At 35.8% G+C, this 23,522-nt stretch overlaps 1 protein-coding gene across 4 annotated transcripts in view; it reads right to left on the bottom strand.

Annotated features, from left to right (window-relative positions):
- Nucleotides 1-23,522, bottom strand: part of AFG1L (AFG1 like ATPase) — a 223,346-nt gene that overhangs the window by 36,629 nt on the left and 163,195 nt on the right. For all 4 annotated transcript variants that reach the window (XR_002343776.1, XR_002343774.1, XM_021090788.1 and 1 more), the window contains exons 9-10: nucleotides 9,429-9,499; nucleotides 9,072-9,172 (exon numbers count right to left, since the gene is read on the bottom strand). Coding sequence is in view for 2 of the 4 variants with exons in the window: in XM_021090788.1 (XP_020946447.1) it covers nucleotides 9,072-9,172; nucleotides 9,429-9,499 (172 nt within the window). In the remaining 2 variants the exon portion in view is untranslated. The remainder of the gene's footprint in view (nucleotides 1-9,071; nucleotides 9,173-9,428; nucleotides 9,500-23,522) is intronic.

The following is a 23,522-nucleotide window of genomic DNA, read 5'->3' as shown; positions in this document are numbered from 1 at the left end:
ACTTGACCTCTGTGGTCTTCCTCCCATTGCTACAATTCCAGTCTAATCATGAGGAAAAACATCAGACAAATCCCAACTGAGGGACGTTCTACAAAATAACTGACCAGTACTACTCAAATTATCAGGGTCAACAAAAACAAAGAAAGTCTGAGAAACTGTCACAAACAAGGACTCTAAGGAGGCCTGATGACTAAAGGTTATGTGGTATATTGGATGGGGTCCTGAAACGGAAAGAGTATATTAAGTAAAAACTAAGAAAATCTGAGTAGGAGTTCCCGTTACAGTGCAGTGGAAATGAAACCGACTAGTAACTATAAGATTGAGGGTTTGATCCCTGGCCTCACCCAGTGGGTTGGGGATCTGGCGTTGCTGTGAGCTGTGGTATAGGTGGCAGATGCAGACTGGATCTGGCATTGCTCTGGCTGTGGTGTAGGCTGGCAGCTGTAGCTCCATTCAACCTCTAGCCTAGGAACTTCCATATGCTGTGGGGGTATAGCCCTAAAAAAAAAAAAAAAAGAAAAAAAATCTGAATAAAATATGGATTTTAGTTAATAATGTCAATATTGGTTCATTAATTGCAACAAACATACCATACTAATGTAAGATGTTAATAATTACAGGAAACTGGATTTGGGAGTGTATAGAAACTCTCTGCATTACCTTCTCAATTTTTCTGTTAGCTTAAAACTGTTCTAAAAAATAGTTTATTTAAAATTTTAAAAAACTTGACAAGAAATAACTTTTAAAATGAGAGCTGTAACATAGAATCTGAAACAATATTAGTCTAGCTTTAAAATTCTGTTATCTTAAAATCCATTAGTCTTTCTTGAATTTTTGGGGGGCTGCATCCATGGCATGTGGATGTTCACAGGCCAGGGATTGAACCCAAGCCACAGCAGTGACAATACTGAGTCCTTAACCTTTAGGCCACCAGGAAACTCCCTTTCTGGCATTTTAAATGGGCCTTTGTCATGCATGATTTTGTAAGAGTATGCATTACTTATTGGAAAATATTCATTTAAAGATTTATGTAGATCTTTTTTTGAGTTTTTTTTATGATTTTTATTTTTTCCATTATAGTTAATTTACCATGTTCTATCAATTTCTACTGTACAGCAAAGTGACCCAGTCATACATATATATATTCTTTTTCTCACGCTATCCTCCATCATGTTCCATCACAAGTAACTAGATATAGTTCCCTGTGCTACACAGCAGGACCTCATTGCTTATCCACTCTAAATGCAATAATTTGCATATATGTAGATCTTCTAAATGTTGACATATTTAATTATACAAAACTAAAACTTGGTATTTGTTAAAATCACCATCAATCTCATCAGAAAAAAATAGTTAAGAATTGGGAGTGGTCAAATTCATGGTGGTAGCAACAAGTATTCCAAAATTCTATTCTTCACTTGTTTTTTCAAATTTTATCATTGTCAACAAATACTGGTAGTTGTTTTCCTAAAGTGACAGTTTTAGTTTGTTCATTTTCAAGAAAATATCTCTCAAACATTGTGAGAAAGTATCTGCCAAGCCTGAATAACCACAGTCTATCACTTATTTATTCTTTCAAATGAAAATAGTTTTCTGTGAAAAAAGGAGCTAGTTTAGCTAGCAACTGAAACAATTGCACAAGTACTTTTCCTCAAGACAACCATCATATTTGGTATACAGCTTTAAGTGTACTTTCTTCATTGCAATGAATATTAAAAAGGCATGTTCTGAGGTATTTATATTTAATAATATTAATCCATTTTTACTGCTTCTTTAAGGACATTTTTAACTCTAAGTACATGCGCAATAAAGAATATAATATGACGTAGTGACATTGCCTTGATTCACGCTAAAGAACCAGCAGTTTTATCCACCATTTCTTCTGCATGGTTACCGCAAATGTCAGCACAGTGGAAAAGGTAAACATTATTTTAGTATTATTACAGAGAATTTTGACCTCCAGGACCCCTGAAAGGGTCTTAGAACCCCTAGAAGTCTAAGAACCACACTTCAAAAACTACTGACTTAAGTAATTATATTTCTGACTTCTCCATTACCCTCTGATTAAGCCAGGTAACTATTTCAAGGTAAGGAAAGGAAACCTTAAAGTTTATGTCATGTCAAAAGAAATGAATCTGCTTCACTTTCCTTTACCACAGCTCTGACATAGAGGGAATGAAGATCACTCAAATATATTCTCTTTTACCCTTCTGTAGTTCTCCAAAGCAGGGTTTTTTCATAGTATGGCCAGAGGAAAAAATTATAATATTTTTATTAAGGAGGAAAGGAATGAGGCTGTTCTAAGGTTTGCGGTCCTTATCCTTGAGGCACAGACCATATACAGCCTTCAGGAGGATAGAGGGGTCAGTAGCTGGACCAATTCTCAGTGGGTACATCAAAACACATGAGTTGGACAATTCTGTACTAAGGTTCTAGCAGGGGTGGGGGTGGGGGTTCTCAGACTGGAGGATATCTGTTCCCCAGTTAGCTTCAAGCTTTGTAAAAGGCTCAAAGCTTAGCTCAAGTATGGGAATTCACAAAGTAGGACTATACTTTATAGTAGAACCAAAGTTATACTAAAGATTAGATGTAGAACATTTGCAGAACATTTTCAGATATAGTTTCTGATCAAGAACACAAATCTGATTTCCAGATCCTAGACTACTTGAACCAAGGAGTTCAAGCCCTGGCTCTTTGTGATCTTGGGAAGGTAACCTAATATCTTGATGCCTCAATCTCTCCACCTATAAATGGGACAATAATAGTACCTTCAACTGCAAGTATTAAAGGATTTAATACATATAAAGTACTTAGAACAATGGCTGATACATGGCAATGTTTGCTATTATTACCATGCAGGTGCTATAGGGTCTCCTAATTGAGACTGTTTCTCTGAGCATGACACTGTTGAACTGCAGATTTGCAGAGAAAGAGAATCCCAGAGAAATCAAAGGACTAGATGTTAAGCTGCACAATTCCAGATCTGAGGAACTATGCTTGGAGTTGGGAAAGGGACAGGTGTGAGAACAGGGTACTATCCCCAGGCTTTTTAGTTTTACTTACAGCACACATCAAGGGCTTAGAGTTGAAACCTCTTTTACCTATTAAGGTACGAATAGATAAGTTTCTATCTAATATATATGTCAATAAATATTTTTCCTTGGAAAGGGCCATGGTTCAAAAACAGTGGTTACAGACTATCAAGTCATCCACTCACCAAAGACTTTTTTCATGATAATGTCAGGAGGGGTAGTTGGGTAAGTCTCAAACCAAGAGCCTCCCAGAAAATTAGAAAGGCAATCCAAAGCTGGGATTGTCCCAGACACACAAGATGCCTATTTCTTTACCTTGAGTTGCATGTGTTTTCTTCTTTGCTAAATGGTTTGTGGCAACTATATAGCCTGGCTTATAATATCATTATACCTAATTAAGAGTTTTAGGCTACATATGAGGCAGAATGATTTCAAGAGTCCTCTTCATGCAAAGTATTCAATATTTGAATTGCCATGGTTATAAGGTTGCAAAGAAATGTAAAACATCATAATAAGAAAATAGTTACAAATAAGCTAGCCACTTAAAATATCCTGAAATGACAAAGATCAGAGTAGAAATAAATAAGAGACTAAAAAGACGCTAGAAAAGATCAATAAACTAGAGGTGGTTCTTTGAAAACATAAACAAAATTGACAAACTATTAGCTAGACTCGTCAATTAATAAAATCAGAAATTAAAGAGGAGATATTACAATTGTTACCACAGAAATAAAAAAGATCGTAAGAGACTACTATGAACAATTATACACCAACAAACCTGATAACCTAGAATGGATAAACTCCAAGAAACATAACCTATCAAGACTGAATCATGAAGGATAAAATAGCAGTGAAATTGAATTAATAATCAAAAACTTCCCATATGTGTACATGTATAACTGAATCACTTTATTGTACAGAAATTATAACATTGTAAATCAACTATACTTCAATAAAACTTTTAAAAATGAAAAAAATAAAAATACCTCCCAACAAACAGAAGTCCAGGACCGGAAAGCTTCACCTGTGCATTCTACCAAACATTCAAAGAAGAATACCAACAGTCACAAACTTTTCCAAAAACTAGAGGTAACATTTCCAAATTCATCTCATAAGGCCAACATTACCCTGATACCAAAACCAGGCAAGAATGCCACAAGAAAATTACAGGCCAGTATTCCTGATGAACACAGATGCTAAAATCTCCAACAAAATATTAGCAAATCAAATTCAACAATACATTAAAAGAATCACATGCAGTATTAAAATGGGATTTATTCCAGTGATGCGAAGATAGTTCAAAATGGGTAATTCAATCAATTTGACACAGCACACTAACAAAATGAAGGATAAAAATCATTTGGTCATTTCAATAGATGCAGAAAAAGCATTTGACAAAATTCAACATCTATTTATGACAAAAATTTTCAACAAAGTGGATACAGAGGTAACATACTTCAACATAGTAAAGACCATATATAATAAGCCTACAACTAATATTATACTCTATGGTGAAAAACTAAGAGCTTTTCCTCTCAGACCAAGAAAAAGACAAAGATGCTCACTCTCACCACTTTCATTCAACATAGTATTGGAAGTCCTAGCCAGAGCACTTAGGCAAGAAAAAGAATTAAAAGGCACCCAAATTGGAAGGGAAGAAGTAAAACCATCACTGTTTACAGATTACATGATATATACAGAATACCCTAAAGAATCCACCAAAAATTGTTAGAACTAATAAAAAGAATTCAGTAAAGTCACAGGATACAAAATAAATATACAAAAGTCTGTTGTGTTTCTACACACTAAAAGCAATCAGAAAGAGAGTTTCAATATAATTTTAACATTTTAAAAAATAAAGAGAAATTAAGAAAAAATCCCATGTTTAATTGCATCAAAAAGAATAAAATACTTGAAAATAAACTAAGGAAGTGAAAGATCTATATACTGAAAACTGTAAGAGATTGATGAAAGAAATTAAAGAAGACACAAATAAATAGAAGGAAATATCCTGCTCATAGGTTAGAAGAATTAATATTGTTAAAATGTCCATACTACCAAAAGCAATCTATAGATTCAGTATAATCCCTATTAAAATTCCAGTGGTATTTTCACAAAAATAGAACAGACAATCCTAAAATGGAACCATAAAAGACTCTGAATACCCTAAGAAATCTTAAAGAAAACAGGGCTGGAGGCATCATGCTCCCTGATTTCAAACTATGTTTCAAAGCTACAGTAACAAAAACAGTATGGTATTAGCATTAAAGACAGATACAAAGATCAATGGAACAGAATACAGAGCCCAGGAATAAATCCATATACATGGTCAATTAGTTTACAGCAAAGGAGTCAAGCATATTCAATGGGGAAAAGACAGTCTTTTCCATACATGGTGTTGTGTAAACTAGACAGACACATGTGAAAGAATGAAACTTGATCACCATCTTATACCATACACAAAAATTAACTCAAAATGGATGTAAAAGTTGAATATAAGACCAGAAACCATAAATTTTTTTTTTTTTCTGTCTTCTTTAGGGCTGCACCTGTGGCATATGGAGGTTCCCAGGCTAGGGGTCAGGTCGGAGCTGTAGCCACTTGCCTACACCAGAGCCACAGCAATGCGGGATCCAAGCCATGTCTGTGGCCTACACCACAGCTCACAGCAATGCTGGACCCACTGAGCAAGTCTGGGGATCGAACCTGCGTCCTCATGGATGCTAGTTGGGTTTGCTAACTGCTGATCCATGATGGTAACTCCAGACACCATAAATCTCTTAGAAGAAAACGTGGTTAGTAAGATCCTTGACCTAAGCCTTGGTGATATTTTGAATGTGACATCAAAATCAGAAACAACAAAAGCAAAAATAACATGGGACTACATCAGACTAAAAAGTGACTGCATAGCAAAGAAAATATCAACAAAAATGAAAAGGCAACCTACGGAATGGGAGAAGATATTTGCAAATCATATGTCTGATAAGGGGTTAATATCCAAAATATATGAAGAACTCACACAATTTAATAGCAAATAAAAAATCTAACTTAAAAAATGGACAAATGATCAGAACAGATATTTTTCCAAAGAAAACACAGATGGCCAACAGGTACAAGAAGAGATATCTAATGTCACTAAGCCACAGGAAAAAGCAATTCAAATCCACAGTGCGATATCACCTCACACCAGTTAGAATGGCTATTATAAAAAAGGCAAGAAATAACAAGTTTTGGTAAAGATGTGGAGAAATGGGAACCCTCATTCACTGTTGGTGGGAATGTAAATTGGTATAGTCACTATGGAAAACAATATGGAGACACCTCAAAAATTTAAATACTATGGACGTTCCCTAAAAAATTCAACAATATGAAGGTTCCTCAAAAAATTAAAAATAGAACTACCATATGATCTAGCAATTCCACTTCTGAGTATTTCTGAAAAAAACAAAAACAGTAACTGCAAAAGATAGATGCACATGTTCACTAATACACTATTTACAGTAGCCAAGACATGAAAACTATGTGTCAATCAATGAATGAAAGTAAATGTGGTATACCTCCTCACTGGAATATTATTTAGCCATGAAGAGAATGAAATGTTGCCATATGCAAAACATAGATGGACCTTGCCAACACAGATGGGCATTATGCTAGGTGAAATAAGAGAGAGAAAGACAAATAATGTATGATCTCATTTATATTTGGAATCTCAAAAAACAAAAACAAAAAAACAAAACACCAAGCTCAAACATACTAAGAGTAGATTGGTAGTTGCCAGAAGTAGGGGTTGAGGAGTGGGAGAAATGAAGGAAAGGGGTTGAAAGGTATAAGCTTTCAGTTATAAACTAAGTCATGGGGATATAATGTATATAGCATGGTAGCTATAATTAAAAACACTGTATTAAGTATTTGAAAGATGCTCAAAGGGTAGATCTTAAAAGTTCTCATCACAAGAAAAAAATTTTAACTATGTAAGGTGACAAATATTAACTAGACTTATTGTGGTAAGCATTTTGCAGTGTATATAAATATTGAATCGTTATGTTATATACCTGAAACCAATACAATGTTATGGGTCAATTATACCCCAATTTAAAAAAATGTAACCCCTCCTCAAACTTCCATCACAGCTTAATACTAGTTCTTAATCCAATCCATCATTTCAAAGTCTAATGTTAGTCATCTAGTGCTTGGAGATGGATATATAGCAAACCTATACATGAAGCCACTGACAAATGAAGATCTAGTAAACCTGAAGATGAAAAAAAATAACAAGGATAACGACATCATAAAACCTTTAAAAGAAAGTAATTAATATATTCATGAATTAAAATAGGACTTTAAAAAAACTAATGATAACCTTAAGTATTTTTGTAAAAGTGATTTTCCATGCATTTGAACAACCAAATCATGAAGGGCAGGATATAATATTTTATCGTTCTAAAATTTTGTCAAGAAAGTTATGCCAAAAAATAATTTGTTCATTGTTTATTTTAGGAACTTAGTTTCTAATTGCTATTACAGGCCAAATTTTTGTCAAATAAGACAAAAATGTCTATTTTTATAAGTATTATCTTCATTTTTCAAGATAAAGTCCCAATCGATCTCCCTCCTCACCACCCCCATGTAGTATACTTATGAAGATTTGGGGTAATCCCCTCATTAGGAGATTCTTCCTGGTAATAAGTCTCCTGAAATAATGACGACATACAAAATAGAGACTGGAGTTCTCTTGTGGCTCAGCAGGTTAAGGATCCGGCATTGTCACTGCAGTGGCTTGGGTCTTGACTCTAGTGCAGGATCAGTTCCTGGCCCAGGAACTTCCACGTGCCATTGGTGCAGCCGAAAATAAAAAGAGAGAGAGAGAGAAACAAACTCAGTAGCTTCTCCAAGAGACCATCTTTGCCTTGCTACCTCAAAACACAACAGGTCTTCCCCTTTCCTACTAGGTCTCCTTCTTGGGAAGGGGGAGAAGCTTCCAGATAAATAAGACTTTCCTCAAGTTTATTTCTCTGGCAAAGTAAAACTTAACTGGAAGCCTTATTAAAATGATGTCTGAAGATATTAGGTTACCAGGGCCTTGATATTGATCCAGTAGAAGCATGAAGGGTCCATATCACCCAGAATGACTTTCACAGCCAGAGACTGACATTATCACCCTATCAGAGGATTCTAATTCATCCAAATCCTTATTGGCTTATTTACCTATAAAATGGCTGACAGGTATAAATGAATACTTTCTCTTCCTCTTTACAGGAAAACAATTCTTTTTTAGCTACCTAAACATCGAGATAAATCAGAGAGGCCAGTTGCAATGACAACTGGCATATGATGGTTGAGGTATTATGGCTGAAAGTTACATGTGATTTGGATTTGTCTTTCTCAAGATTTACAGTCAATTAAATATGCATTAAGCACTGAGAATTCCCAGAGCTTTTAAAAAACAGAACTCATATCTATAATAAGTTTGTAATCAAGGTCTTTCTCATTTATATGAATACATGTGTATATATTTTTCCTTTGTTATATTTATTATTATATAATGTAGATGTCACAGTTACAAAAATTTACTTTCTTTGACCCTGGCCCAAACAGGTCAGATATTATACAACAGCAGATGGGCTATGAGAATCAAGGAATGGAAGTTGGTTTATGTCATACTTCCTTGGATCATGGTAGCATTACTTCATCTTCCTTACCCCACATACTAACCTCACCTCCTTTTTTAAAAAATTTTTCTTAGGTCTCACTTTTACAAAATATCCCTAAAACTGATTTTATTTTTGCTTCCAGCAGTAGTTTACAGATCTCTCTGTATTTCTAATTTTGCTTTAGAGCCCTTTTATCTAAGTGTAAATTTTGTGCCAATATCTATAAAAAGCACCTGGCATATACAAAGAGTATTTCTCTTAATGAGACTTTTAACCCAGTTCTGACTCTGTGAATAGTGTTCTAAACTCAGAAACAGGCAGAGAGGAAAATATGAAGAATTTTAACATGTGAAAAGGCCAGTGAGTCTGGACATGTCTGGATACTCACTCTCTCACATAGCTCTTCAAATGTGCAGTCGGCAATGGTTCCACAGGCTTTATTCAGTCGCAGCTCTCTGCCTTGCACTTTTAGAATCCTTGGTCTAGTTACTATGGGAACATGAACAAAGACTCAATCTTGTCTGGATAATTACTATAAAATTCATCTCTTACAGATAGGAAATGCATAGCTTGATGAATAATAGCACATGATTCAACACATAAATTAGACAAAATGCTGATACAATGACTGCCACTTGAGCGTGGCATCAACCCATATACAGCAATGGAACTTATTAATTGGTCAGTGGAGATTGGGCATTGTGTTCTAAATGTATTCTCTTTCAAGAGAAATTAACTTACGTACAATCATTTTGTTTCTGAGCCAGCTCATCAAACAACTTATCCATGACAGCCTCCACATCAGCTTCACTTGTGCTACAGTGAAAAGAATAATAGAATATGAAATTAATAACACTTGAAGCCAACATCAAACAGCTGCCTGAGCCTGCTTAGCTTTTTGCCCATAAAAAAAGAGAACAGGATGTTATGCTCTAAATACAAACATTAGATTTAGAATACACTTAAAAGCAGAGAATATTAACTCTCAGGTAGATGATTCTGCCTTATTTGCATACACTGAAAGACTTCTGTGCTTCTGGCTGTTTCCAGTAATGAGACGATACAGGCAGAGTAAATCCATTAATACTATGTGTACACAATGAGAAGAAAGGCTTCTGGCTCTCTCTTGCATGCAAAACAAGAGCAAATAGACAAGGCAGTCAAGCATCCAGGAAAGTATCCTTTGAAATCTCTACTGAGAGGGTACATGTGAAATTAAATATTGAAGCTGCCTTTTAAAAAAATCAAGTCAAGCCACTGACTGAGAGGATCAAACATCCAGAATTAAATTACCAGCTTCAAAATACCAACTTAATCTGCACATCAATAACTTTATCAGACTTTGAATATAAGGACAATTACAGACCACACGATTTCTCTCAAAAGTGTCCTTGTCGTAAATTTAAGAAAACTCTCCTGTGATGCTTACCATTGCAGCCACTATGAAGTTAGTATCGTCAAAGAATCCTTTGTATTCTAATTAGAAATCACCATATGGTTTAGGAAACCCACATATACAAATGTGATAATACTATGGCCTTTTTTCCTCTCACTTTTTTTTTTTTTAAAAAAGAAGGGTTGATAAATTAACAGTCAATAAAATAACTGACAGAAGAAATAAATGTTGTTAAAAAAACTTCAAGTGAAAATATAAGTTTACTTCAACTCTATGTAACAACTTACACAGGATGACCTGCCAATATGTTTAATTCTAACACACAAATCATTCTTAACTAGGTGTGGAAGCAATTAATAAACTCAATCCAGGACATCCATCTTAATAAAGTCTTACCGAAAACTAATAAGACAAATTATTTTTTCTCAAGAGTAAGCTTAAAGTAAGCCAAAATAATTTCTCCCTTGAGATAATTATCAGGTGGCAAGCATTTAACACATAAGCACCTAATTCTTCAACTGTTCTACAGCAAATGCCTTTAAAATGCAATAAAGCACACAATCATTGTGAAGGGTTTGGAACTGTTACATTCCAAGTAATAATCACTCCACCTCAAGGGTCCTAAAAATATCATTTGCAATGGTTAACTTTGCAGGGGAATGCTATTTGACTTATATAAAGCCTTGTATGAGATTTGAAATTAATTTTAAACGTACAAAGAAACCATACAAGCCAATGTCAATGTCAATGGCCATGCAAAACATATGTATGTTTAGATGGCTTTGCCAGATAAGAATTCACTCTTAGGAATTCATTTGGAATCGTTCCCACCTTGCAATGGTGGTGTACACATGCACAACTGTTGGAGAAGTGAGCTAATTTTAAGGAATACAGAAAGAAGAGAGCAATGTTAGCCAGCCAGGACATCTGCTGGTTTTCAGAAAGTTAACCTGTCCTTAGGTAAAGCATATTACCCAGTAGAGGGGGAAGAAATGAATTCTGAAAAATAACCAAAATAGAAGACAGTCACATTTCTAAAAGCATGTTTGATGAACAAACGCTTGCTTCCAAACTTCCTCAGTGGTGATTTCTTTTTAACCCTGTGCTCAAATATACTATAATATTAAATATTAAAATACAGATCACTAGACTTTAGGCCACATCCATGCCACCTGTGAAATTACTATATGTGATTTCATTTATAGTGAAATTATATTTGAAATGATACAATTATTTTATTGTAATAGTATCTTATAAGACTTCTATTATATTATCATAAACTGTTACTCAGATGTTATAACGTAAAATAAAAAAATTTACCATTGTACAGTGGTCTAAAAATAAACATTCATAAAAGCAGTTTATGTAGCTCACAATTGAATAGACTTATCCATCTAAGCCAACTTTCACTTGACCTCAGGAAGCAAGGTTCTGCCAACCTGCTGAGGGACAGGAACCTTATCTTCATATGTGAAAAGCAGGAGGGGCTAGTGTTGGGTTTTGGTTTTATCAGATCTATCTATATCGATATAAAATAAATATTCTATGAAAGGAATCATTACCAGAAATGAACATACTCATAACCTCTTAACAATAACTTACAAGAAAACACTAGTTTTCTCACACTCCACTCAGACTTCAGGTTTCTCTACTTAACAGAGCTCATTTAGTTTTTTAAGAATAAGACAAGTAATAAGAAATTAAAATTTACCTGTCTGTATTAGCCTAAAAGATACAGAGTTTTATTTATTACTCAAGTTCACATCTGGTTATAACATCTTTGAACATGTTCTGTAATTCTAGTAAAAAATTCGGATGATTCTAAATTTTTTCAATGTGTTACATGAAGAATAATAAAAGCTAGCATTTGTTGAGCAACTATTATGTAGCAGTTAATTTACTTATACAACTCCACCTTACCATGTAATATGTCTTATTGTCACATTTTTATTGAAGAGAAAACTGAAACTCAGAATTGTCACTTTATCTAAGATCTGAATACATAAAAAAAATTCTGTATAATGGAAAGGATTATAAATAAAATATATAGGCATGTCAATCTGGGAAATACACTGGGAACGTTTATGACATACAGCTAATATTATCAATGTATTAAAAACTCGAACATATAAAAAAATTGAATACCCCAACAGAAAAACTGTCAATGTACCTGAACAGACAATGTGTTAATAAAAACAATAGCTCAGTGGGCACAGAGCATGTGTAAAGTGGTTCATTCCTACTAGTGATGAAAATGCAAAGCAAAATCATGAGAGGCCATTCTTTTAAATTGGCAGAGATAAAGGAAAAGATAAAATAGCTAGAGCAAATGCAGGTAAAGGGGAAAAGGACCCTCTTGTGTACCACAGAGGGGAATGTAAAACTGGTAGGGGAGTTCAAGGCAACCAGGTAATATGTTAATAAAAGCATTAAAAATATGCATTATCACATCACTTAACTATTCCATTCACAGAAATCTCACTGATGGAAATAACAATGGTCAACAATTACAAGGATGTTCACTGTGACAGAGTTAATATCAAAAAAGTGAAAAAGAACCTAAATGTCCAACAATGGAAATTTAAAGTACATTTAGATACACCGAATACAATGGATCATTATGCAGTTTTTGTGTGCATTGTTTCTCTTTTGTTCTGGAACTGTTGATGGCTCAAAGTTGATGGCTAGAAGTGCTACGTACCCCCAAAATTTCTAAAGAGAACTACCAATAACTCGATCCAGATTCCTGCCCCTATGGTTAAACGACGGGAAGAACCAGCCTTATTCCAAATGCAACCCTTCCTCCACCATAACCCCTATTCCCCACACCAGAGTGTCTTTATAAGGAAGAAAAAGAGGATCAGGAGTCACTGGTTTTGTGTCTAGTATTTGTGATAAGAGCCTTTTCCCTTCCTTTCCCTTAGGAAAGAAGAGGGTGATTTATCTTCCTCCCAAAACAAGTGAAGGGGAAAAGAGTTCTCTAAGAGAATCACTTGGAAAGATTACGGAAGCCTGGGAGAAGAAAAGGTGGGCGTTACTTGCCTTAATTAGATGAGCAGGACCTCAGCAGATTGAGAAATCAGAAAGGGGGAGGTGGGGTGCCAAACCAAAATGAAGCAAGCCAGTTCTCACCAGAAACTCTCCAAAGGTTTGGCACTAATAGATATTACTCAAAGATACAGATGAGCAGTCAGGCTAGAAACAGAGGTATTGTTTGAAAATAAGACAAAGACAGTGTCTTAGAGTCCCTCCTTTTACCTGGACAACCAGATTCCTGAAACTCCTCCACTCCAGTTGAAACCAATTAGTTTACTGCCTGGGACAGTTTTAACACTGAAGAAAGGGTGAGAGGAAGCATACTATACACAATTCTGCAAGGTAAAGAGTACTTACCTCTTCAGCATCCAAAACCCTACCAGTCCAGAAAGCTTCTGTTCCAGAAAGTAGACAGAAAGATTGGAAGAAACTCTCTGGAGGAAACTAGCCAACCCCCCCCCAAAAAAAACCCAAAAACCTTGTAGATACTGATATTTGTGGGTTCTTCAATGGAAAACCTGACAGGCCACCTTATCATCCTTCAATGACTGAAAAAAATGCACAGTCAAAAGATGAAAATTAGCTTTTATTCATCTGACATTCTGAGGACTTCAAGGCTGAGAGACAGCCTCTTAGAATAGCTCTGAGAGACTGCTCTGAAGAGGTAAGGGAGACAACATGATACCATACATAGAAAATCCAATGATGATACCAGAAAACTACTAGAGCTCATCAATGAATTCTATAAAGTTGCAGGTACAAAATTAATACATAGAAATCTCTTGCATTCTTATATACTAACAACAAAAGATAAGAAAGAGAAATTAAAGAAACAATCACATTTACCATCACATCAAGGAGAATAAAATACCTGGGAATAAACCTACCTAAAGAGGCAAAAGACCTATACTCTGAAAACTATAAGATGCTGATGAAGGAAACTGAAGATGACACAAGCAGATAGAAAGAAATACCATGCTCTTGGACTGGAAGAATCAATACTGTCAAATGACAATACTACTCAAGGCAATCAACATATTCAGCACAATACCTATCAAACTACCAATGGCATTTTTCACAGAACTAGAACAAAAAATTTTTTAATTTGTATAGAAACACAAGAGATGACTGAGTAGCCAAAGCAATCTTGAGAAAGAAAAACAGAGCTGGAGGAATCAGGTCTCCCCACTTCAGACTTTACTACAAAGCTACAGTCATCAAAACAGTATGTTACTGACACAAAAACAGAAATATAGATCAGTTGGAGTTCCCATCATGGCGCAGTGGAAACAAATCCAACTAGGAACCATGAGGTTGCAGGTTTGATCCCTGGCCTTGCTCAGTGGGTTAGGGATCTGGAGTTGCTGTGAGCTGTGGTGTAGGTTACAGATGTGGCTCGGCTCTGGTGTTGCTGTGGCTGTGATATAGGCCAGCAGCTGTAGTTTCAATTTGACCCCTAGCCTTGGAATCTCCATATGCTGCAAGTGTGGTCCTAAAACAAACAAACAAACAAAAAAGCCAAAAAAAGAGATATAGATCAGTGGAACTGGATAGAAAGTCCAGAAATAAATCCACACACCTCTGGTCAATTACTCTATGACCAAGAAGGCAAGAATATACAATGGAGAAAAGACAGCCTCTTCAAGAAGTGATGCTAGGAAAATTGGATAGCTATATGCAAAAGAATAAAATTAGAACATTCTCTCACACCATGCACAAAAATAAACTCAAAATGGATTAAAGATCTAAATATAAGGCTGGATACTATAAAACTCTTAGAGGAAAACATAGAACATTCTTTAACATAAATCACAGCAATATCTTTTTGGATCCAACTCCTAGAGTAATGAAAATAAAGACAAAAATAAACAAATGGGACTTAATTAAATTTAAAAGCTTTTGCACAGCTAAGGAAACCATTAAAAAGATAAAAAGACAACCCACAGAAGAGGAGCAAATCTTTACAAATGAAGCAACTGACAAGGGATTTATCTCCAAAATATATGTACATTCATATAGCTTTATATCAAAAAACCAAACAAACCAATCAAAAAGTGGCCAGAAGATCTGAGTGGCCATTTTCCAAAGAAGAAAGACAGGTGGCCAAGAAACATATGAAAATATGCTCAACATCACTAATTATTAGAGAAATGAAAAATTAAAACTATAATGAGATTATCACCTCACACCAGTCAGAATGGTCATCATCCAAAAAGTCTACAAACAATAAATGCTGGAAAGGGTACAGAGAAAAAGGAACCCCCCTACACTTCCTGGGGAATATAGGTTGGTGCAACCACCATGGAGAGCCGTGTAGTGGTACCTTAAAAAACTAAATATAGAACCAACATCAGCAATCCCACTCCTGAGCATATACTTGGAGAAAACTGTAATTCAAAAGAATTACATGCACCCCAATGTTCATTGCAGCACCATTTACAATAGCCAAGACATGGAAGCAGAGTTCCTGTCGTGGCACAGTAGTTAACGAATCCGACTAGGAACCATGAGGTTGTGGATTCAGTCTCTGGCCTTGCTCAGTGGGTTAAAGGATCCGGCATTGCTGTGAGCTGTGGTGTAGGTTGCAGATGCGCTCGGATCCCGCGTTGCTGTGGCTCTGGTGTAGGCCGGCAGCTACAGCTCTGATTAGACCCCTAATCGCCTGGGAACCTCCATATGCCGCAGGAGCAGCACTGGAAAAAGGCAAAAAGACAAAAAAAAAAAAAAAAAAGACATGGAAGCAACCTAAATGTCCATCAACAGAAGACTGGATAAAGAAGATGTGATACACACACACACACACACACACACACACACTGGAATATTACTCTGCCATAAAAATAATGAAGTAATGCTATTTGGAGCAATATAGATGGACCTAGAGATGATCATTCTAAGTGCAGTAAGTCAGACAGAGAGAGACAAATACATATGAGATCACTAATATGTGGAATCTAATAAAAATGATACAAAAGAACTTACAAAACAAACTGATTCAGAGATTTCTAAACCAAATTTATGGTTACCAAAGGGGAAATGCTAGGGAGAAGGATGGAATGGGAGCTGGGATTAGCATATACACACTATTACATACAGAAATGATCAGTAACAAGGACCAATGGGGAAATCTATTCAATATTCTGTGATGGTCTACATGGGAAAAGAATCTGCATGACTGATTCACTTTGCTGTACACCTGAAACTAATACAACTAATTATAAATCACCTACACTCCAATAAAATTCATTAAAAAATTTTTTAAACAGTAGTTTTAATGAGAAAAAAAAGAAAAGAGGTAAGATAAGAGCCAGGATATACAGGAGTTTTTCCAACAAAGACCAGGTAGTCGAAATATCAAAAAAATTACTGTTTATTAAAGAAAACCAGGCGTCTCAAGGAATGTCATGCTTTTCTATGTATGGGAAGATGCAAGAGTCTGGGGTCATCGAAAGCATTCCTTTGATAAGCACCTCAGCTATCTGCGGCCAGTATCCAGTGCTTTCCCACCCTGAGTCCCCTCAGGATGCATCCTGGGGGTGGGCTATGGTGGCTGAGGGCTAGAGGTGGGCATCCAGTTTCTACCCTGAGTTTCCTCAGGCTTCAATGCTGGGAGCAGCTGTAATGTGATGGCTTGATGGCTGCAACATACTTTGTTTACTCAGAAAGCAGACAACATTTTTCATTCACACCACCAATCAATAAAATCCAATCTATGCACACAGAACTTTTAATCAGCTTCTTAGTGCTTCATTCTTAAGTGTGAATGGCCAACAAAGCATTTTGAGGCTTTTAAGGAAATCCTCTAGGATAAAAGATTAAGACCACAATAAAACAGTAGAGAAAAGGAACCCCTACTGGTTCGGTATGTTAAGGATCTGCATTGTCACTGCTGTGGCTCTGGTTATTGCTGTGGCACAGGTTCAGTCCTGGGCCTAAGAACTTCCTCCATGGACAGGCCAAAAGAAAGAAAAAAAAAAAAAAAAAAGTAATCGAAAAGGATCCAGGAGGACGGAAAGAAAAAGTACAGAGCCCAAAAGGGGAAAAATAGGAGTTCCCGTCGTGGCACAGCAAAAACGAATCTGACTAGGAACCATGAGGTTACAGATTCAATCCCTGGCCTTGCTCAGTGGGTTAAGGATCCGGTGTTGCCGTGAGCTGTGGTGTAGGTCACAGACTCGGCTTGGCTCCAGCATTGCTGTGGCTCTGGTGTAGGCCGGCAGCTTTAGTTCCGATTAGACCCCTAGCCTGGGAACCTCCATGTGCCGCGGGTGTGGCCCAAAAAAGACAAAAGACAAAAAAAAGGCGCGCGGGGGCGGGGGGGGGGGGGAATACACTCGAATATTGCATTGCATAAATGCTGTAAACTGAAAGGACAATTCAGGCATAAGAAAGAGCTCTAAATATGACTGCAAAATAAAAATTCAGGAAAAATGTTGAAGTAATCTTTCAGAAAATAGAACAGAAAGACAAAAAAATGGAAAATGAAAGAATCAGAAGTTGAAACCAGAAGTTTCAATATCTAACCAGGAGGAGTTCTAAGGACTGTGCAGGGGGGTCGCGGGGGGGGGAATCAATTAATCAAAGAAAAAAGAAAATTAAATTTCCTAGAACTGAAGGACACGATTTTCTAAATTGAAAGAGTCCAATGAATACCTAGCACAAAGAATAGGGGGAAGTTCCATTCTAAAGCACATTATCATGAAGTTTCAGGAAACTAGGAATAAAGAAAGAATATCCTAAAAACTTCAAAAGGTCAAATAAAAAAGTCAAGAAACATTCACAGAAAACTTTGCAACAGCAATAATGGAAACATGCAGATAATGCTATAGTATCTTAAGTTTTGAAGGGAACTTTCTTGTCAAACTATCCATGCCCAAACTATTAATCAAGCAAAATAAGGACATTTTTGGACAGATGAGCCCTCGAAAAAATCTATTTCCTGTGCAGCCTTCTCCGGAAGATACTAGAGGGTGTGTTTTATCAGAACAGGGAGAAGAGTTATGCTTCTTTTCAGTAGGTCCAACTAAGCTCTGCCCTAGCTGACTCTCCTGCTGACAGGAGCTGTAACCACTGCACAAAATACAAAAAAACAGGTGACTTGAAGGCACTGGGCAGTGAACGGAAGCAGGCAGATTCTAGGAGGAGCTGACACTTGGGAGAAGAGGAAAATGGCGTAAATTACTTGTTTTTACAGCTTTCAGCCTGAAGACAAAGTACTGCTTGGGTCAAATAAAATTTCCAATAGAAAACCTAAAGTCCTTATGGCATGAAGAACCAGAGGGGAGTTGGGGGTAACCACACAGCTGGAAAATCAGGGGGAATTTCAGAAAAAGTGTTTCCAAATTCCTAAAAGATATTAATCTGGAAAATTCCTGAAATTATAAGTAATTCTATATTTATCATAATACTTTGTGTTCTCAAATAATGTGTCCATAATAATAAAGAGTGAATCATTTGTCTATCATAGGCTTATACTAAAAGTTTCAGCAGATTTCTGCTAAAAAAAAATAATAAATTCATGGCTTATCACTAGTATAAGCCAATATACTCTAAGATTATATAGTTCAATAATAGGTAAAAATTATTTCTACCTGATATAGACTTACGATAGAAGAAAACATTACAAGGAAACATTAACAAAATAAATGCTAGATAAAATTATTTTAAACTTTAAACATCTCAAATTTAATATCTCAAAGTCATCATTTTTAAGGTTTTTGTTTGTATTTAAAGGTTTTTTAAAACACAAAGTATTAATTACTGGATCTGAGGGTCTTGATTTTTGCTGGTTAACAAATATTCCAGACATAGGAAAAGTGTCTTTCATTTTGCACTGACATTGGTCAATAAGAGTGTGTCCTAAACCGCTTTCTTTTTTCTTTTTTGGTCACACCTGAGGCATATGGAAGTTCCCAGGCCAAGAATCAAATCCAAGCTGGAGCTGCAACCTATACCACATCAGCAGCACCACCAGAACCTTAACCCACCATGCCAGGGCAGGGATTGAACCAGTGCTTCCACAGAGACAAGCCAGATCCTTAACCCACTGCACCACAGCAGGAACTCCCTAAATTATTTTCAAATTGAGTATTAGTGTATGTATTGCTTCATATAAACTCATTTCCTTTATTAGCAAGCATATGGCTTTGTTTACTCAGTATTATGTGAAATGCATCCACATCAATGCATGTGGAAGTAGTTTATTTTTATTTCTGTACAGTAGTACTCTATTGCATGAAAATTTATCATGATTCTACTGTTGATAAGTGTATTAGTCTGCTAAGGCTGCCATAAAAAAAAAATACCACAGACTGGTGGCTTAAGCAACAGAGATTTATTTTATCACAGTTCTGGAGGCTAGAACTCTAAAATCAATGTGTAGGCAAGTTTGATTTCTTTTGAGGTTTATCTCCTTGGCTTGCAGATGGTTGTCTTATTGCTGTGTCCTCATATGGCCTTTCCTCTGGGGCTTCTTCCTTCTCTTATAAGGACACCAGTCCTAAGAGATTAGGGGTCCACCCATATGACCTCATTTAACTAATTACCTCCTTAAAGGCTCTATCCCCAAATACAGTCACACGGTGCATTAGGGCTTCACCTATGAATCTTGGGGAACACAATTCGGTCCCTAACAATGAGCATATGTGTAGTTTACAGTTTGGGGCTACTGTGAATAGTACTACTGTGAACATTCTAGTATAATGTTCTTTGGTAAACTTATGTTGCTGGGTATATAAATAAAAGTAGAATAACTGCTGTCCATGAGGTCATCTACATTCAGCTTAGTAGATTCTGCTAAGCAGCTTTTCAAAGGGGTTGTAGAAATTTACTCTCTCATTGCAGTGTACAAAAAGTTCTACTTGCCCTACATCCTTGCCAACACTTAGTATTTTCCATCTCTTCAATTTTAGCCATTATGGTAGATGTATGATAAATAATTTTAATCTAAGTTGCCTCAAATTATTTTTGGAAATGGAATAAAAATACAAATGTAATTTAATTAATGCCATAGTTAATCTAGAAGCATTTTCTTAGTAAAATGTCACTGTGATATACAGAAAAATTTATAAATCTATTCTTAAAAACACCTAGGGTCTCTTGACCTTTTCAAGTAGGAAATTGCAAAAACACAACTTTATTGTGAAAATTTTGACCAGAGAAAATGCTTTTAACTTCAATATAGGGGTGGGGGGGTGGGAAGAGGGACCTATAACAGAGAAAAATGAAATTAACAGCAATGAGTCTGCAACTCCAGGAAATTACTCTGGAATTACAAACATACTTGAAAAATATTCCAGCCTAACCAGTAAAACTGAGGAGAGACGAAACCTAGTAGTCAAAAGCAGTTGCACAGAAAAGCTACGCATACAGATGGCACTAAATTAAATATAATTTTTTCAGTGTAAAAGGGGAGCTAAATTCAGCGTTTTCTTCTGGGGCTACAAGAATATCATGTCACATGGATGGAAGAAAATGTTCTGCTCAGCTTTGTGCAGTTGGATTTTAACCACAAAGAAGCACATCTTAAGGAAAAGTGACTTGAGTAGCATCAAAAACAATCAGGAGAAAATACAGGAGTTAAGTTCTGATGCTTTGAATCGTATCCCCTTTCCTCTCATGAGGGGAGACAGAAACTTGATCTCCTTCCTACAAGTGAGTGGGGCTAAAGAATTTAAGGAACTTTAATTCTGGGTACCTGCCCCGTCAAGTGGGATGCTACTGTAGAGCAGATAAGATGCAAAATAGAAAATCTGCTCACAGGTCATTAAAAGTTGACCACAGTTAGAGAATTAAAGTCATTTCTGAAGAAGAAGAAAAGCTGCTCTTTTGAAATGCTTTTTGTTGGGGGGTGGAATGTGAGGGGCCCAAGCAGAGCATGGACTCTTTTTCCCTTTGTTCTATAATGCCCTGGTAAAATCCACCCATTTCATTGCTTCTGTCATCTTTTGTTAAGCTCAGAAACTGCAGTGGAGGGGCAGGTTTCTATTTTCTGTTGAGTAGTACTACTGTGTCTTTAAGTCAGAAAAGCCCTGGAATCCACCACGATTTCATTGCCAGGAAATTTGGCACCAACAACTATGGGACTCCTGGAGTACAGTACCCTGGATTAAAAGTCTGACGCTTTGGAAGTATGAGAACATGATTTATTTTTCCATATTACACTACTAAACAGAGAGGAAAGTAGTTAGTCATTTCAATTTTGAGAATATTTCTATGACTGAAATAAGGCATTCAACATAAAACTTACACTCAAGAAATATGTCCAAAAAAAAAAAAAAAAAAGAAAGAAAGAAAGAAAAGCCCTTATTGTTGCTGAATCATTTGAAATTCTCAACAAAAATTCCAAAACAAGTGGAGGTTTCTAGAAGAGGGTCACACATGAATTTAAATGGAAATTAATTTCTTTAAGAACCTCCTACTTCATTAGGATTGACTCAGAGGAACAGAATGCTACCCACACTTTGCCTCTTTATCCTCTTTTAAAAATCAACAGCTTGTTAAGGTATCAACAAGTAGAATAGGGTTGGCTTTCCTTGGTCCCTCTCCCTCCATGTTCTCTATTCCAGAGAGCCAAAGTTGATTCAATGACGGAGAAATTTCCCCTTCCTCTTAGAGTTCCTGTGCCAAACCTCCCTGGCAATGAGCCTTCTCTCTCTACTGATTCCTTGTGCATTCATGCTGTTCAGCTCTTTGTGCTCATACCAAACATAATCTGGGGCTGGAGGCAGGTCTAAGATTAAGTTGGTTTATACTTGCTTCAATATAAAACAGACATGGTTGCATTTCAAATCCTGTAGGTTTGTTTTACATAACAGAATTGGTTGTTAGGATGGATTTTGGTCCTAGTATTTATCTTCTTCTCAATCACTCAAAGACTTAATTGACTGTTCAGAGATCCATTTCAGTCTCTAAGTTTCCCACCCTTCTCAATCACCTGGAGAGTAACTTAACTGGTTCCATTAATCTTGACCTATGCATAATGCAGAAAGTGGGATCTAGCGCCTTTAGCTCTCAAATTCCAGACCTTCACCCTCTCTTCCCAGTCCCAAATGCCGTATGAAATTTCTACCAAATCTATATAATGCATTCTCCCCCAAATAAATCAGTGGTGTAACATGTAAAATTGCAACTTGGCAGATCCAAAAATAATTATTTTTCATAAAACTTCAAAAAGGCTATAAACTTTTTAAAGAACAATAATAAAAATGAAGAAGAAGCTAGAGAGTTAAGAATCTCTAACTCTTTTCAGGAGAAGACAATCACATCCACTTCGGAAGGAGAGGCGAGGGAGTTTTAATAGGTTAACAACAGAACATAGCAAAAGTAACTAAACACATAGGACTTTTGCCACATCAGCTTTACTTATGTTGAAGATTTTTAGTTATAAATGCAATTTCTTCAAAGGTGAAATAATAAGTGTTCTAAGGAAATTTAGCAACTCTCTTCTGTACTGTTAAAAGTATATATCTACTTGCTTACATATTATATATATATACATAGCTTATTTATTCTTTGCTAGATGAGTACAGGTTATACTATTGAATACTTTGTCAGTGTGTTTATCTGGAAATGGCAGGACAGCTCTACTCTGGTCCTGTCTGACCTGCTGGAAAACAAACACTGTGATATGCTATTGTCAAATTATAGTTTAATAAAGGAATAGAAGATAAAAAATGTACTGAACTGACTGATGGAACTTGATTTGAAATCTATACAACATGAAATTCTTTTGCTGCTGTTCTACTTTTTAGATGGTGTTTCAAATAGTTTCACATCTTTGAAATTTTTAATTCAGTAATCCTTAAATTAATATAAGATTAATTAATATTTAAATGTACATCTAAACTATGTCAAATAGGACAATTCTGTGATTTTTAAAAGATGTAATTAATAAGTGGCCTACCTGACTATGCTCTATAGTGTACAAAAGAGAAACTTGTTGTTGCTGTATTTTACTAATATGCAGTTGTAAGCTTGCAATGTCAGAGGCTCACTCGTTGATAATATATCAAGAGGAATTCTTGTGACAAAGACACCACTGTGTATCTACTTTTGAAAATCAACTATATTTTACCAACATAGGCACCTTTACCCTACAAGGGATCTTAGAGTAAAGATTCATTACTATTATTGAAATTTTAATTACCAAAACACATAGCAACATACAATGCTTCATTATGAATTTGAGACAACATTGCAGTTTGAATGCAACTTTATACTATCCAAAGAGATACTTTATACTGCCCATAGAGATAAATAGTTCTTCACTACAAAAATTACAAAATATACAATAGAAAAAAATCATTAAAAGAATGAAAATGTTGCACTGAAAATATTAATGTAAGGAAAGCATTAAAAGAAGAACAGAAAAACAAGGAAGTCATGAAACAAAGAAAATGAAAAGTA

This window comes from Sus scrofa, chromosome 1 (assembly GCF_000003025.6).
Source record: "Sus scrofa isolate TJ Tabasco breed Duroc chromosome 1, Sscrofa11.1, whole genome shotgun sequence".
NCBI classification, from domain to species: domain Eukaryota; kingdom Metazoa; phylum Chordata; class Mammalia; order Artiodactyla; family Suidae; genus Sus; species Sus scrofa.
The sequence above is the reverse complement of the archived record's forward strand: the minus strand, read 5'-3'. Positions and strand labels throughout refer to the sequence as shown.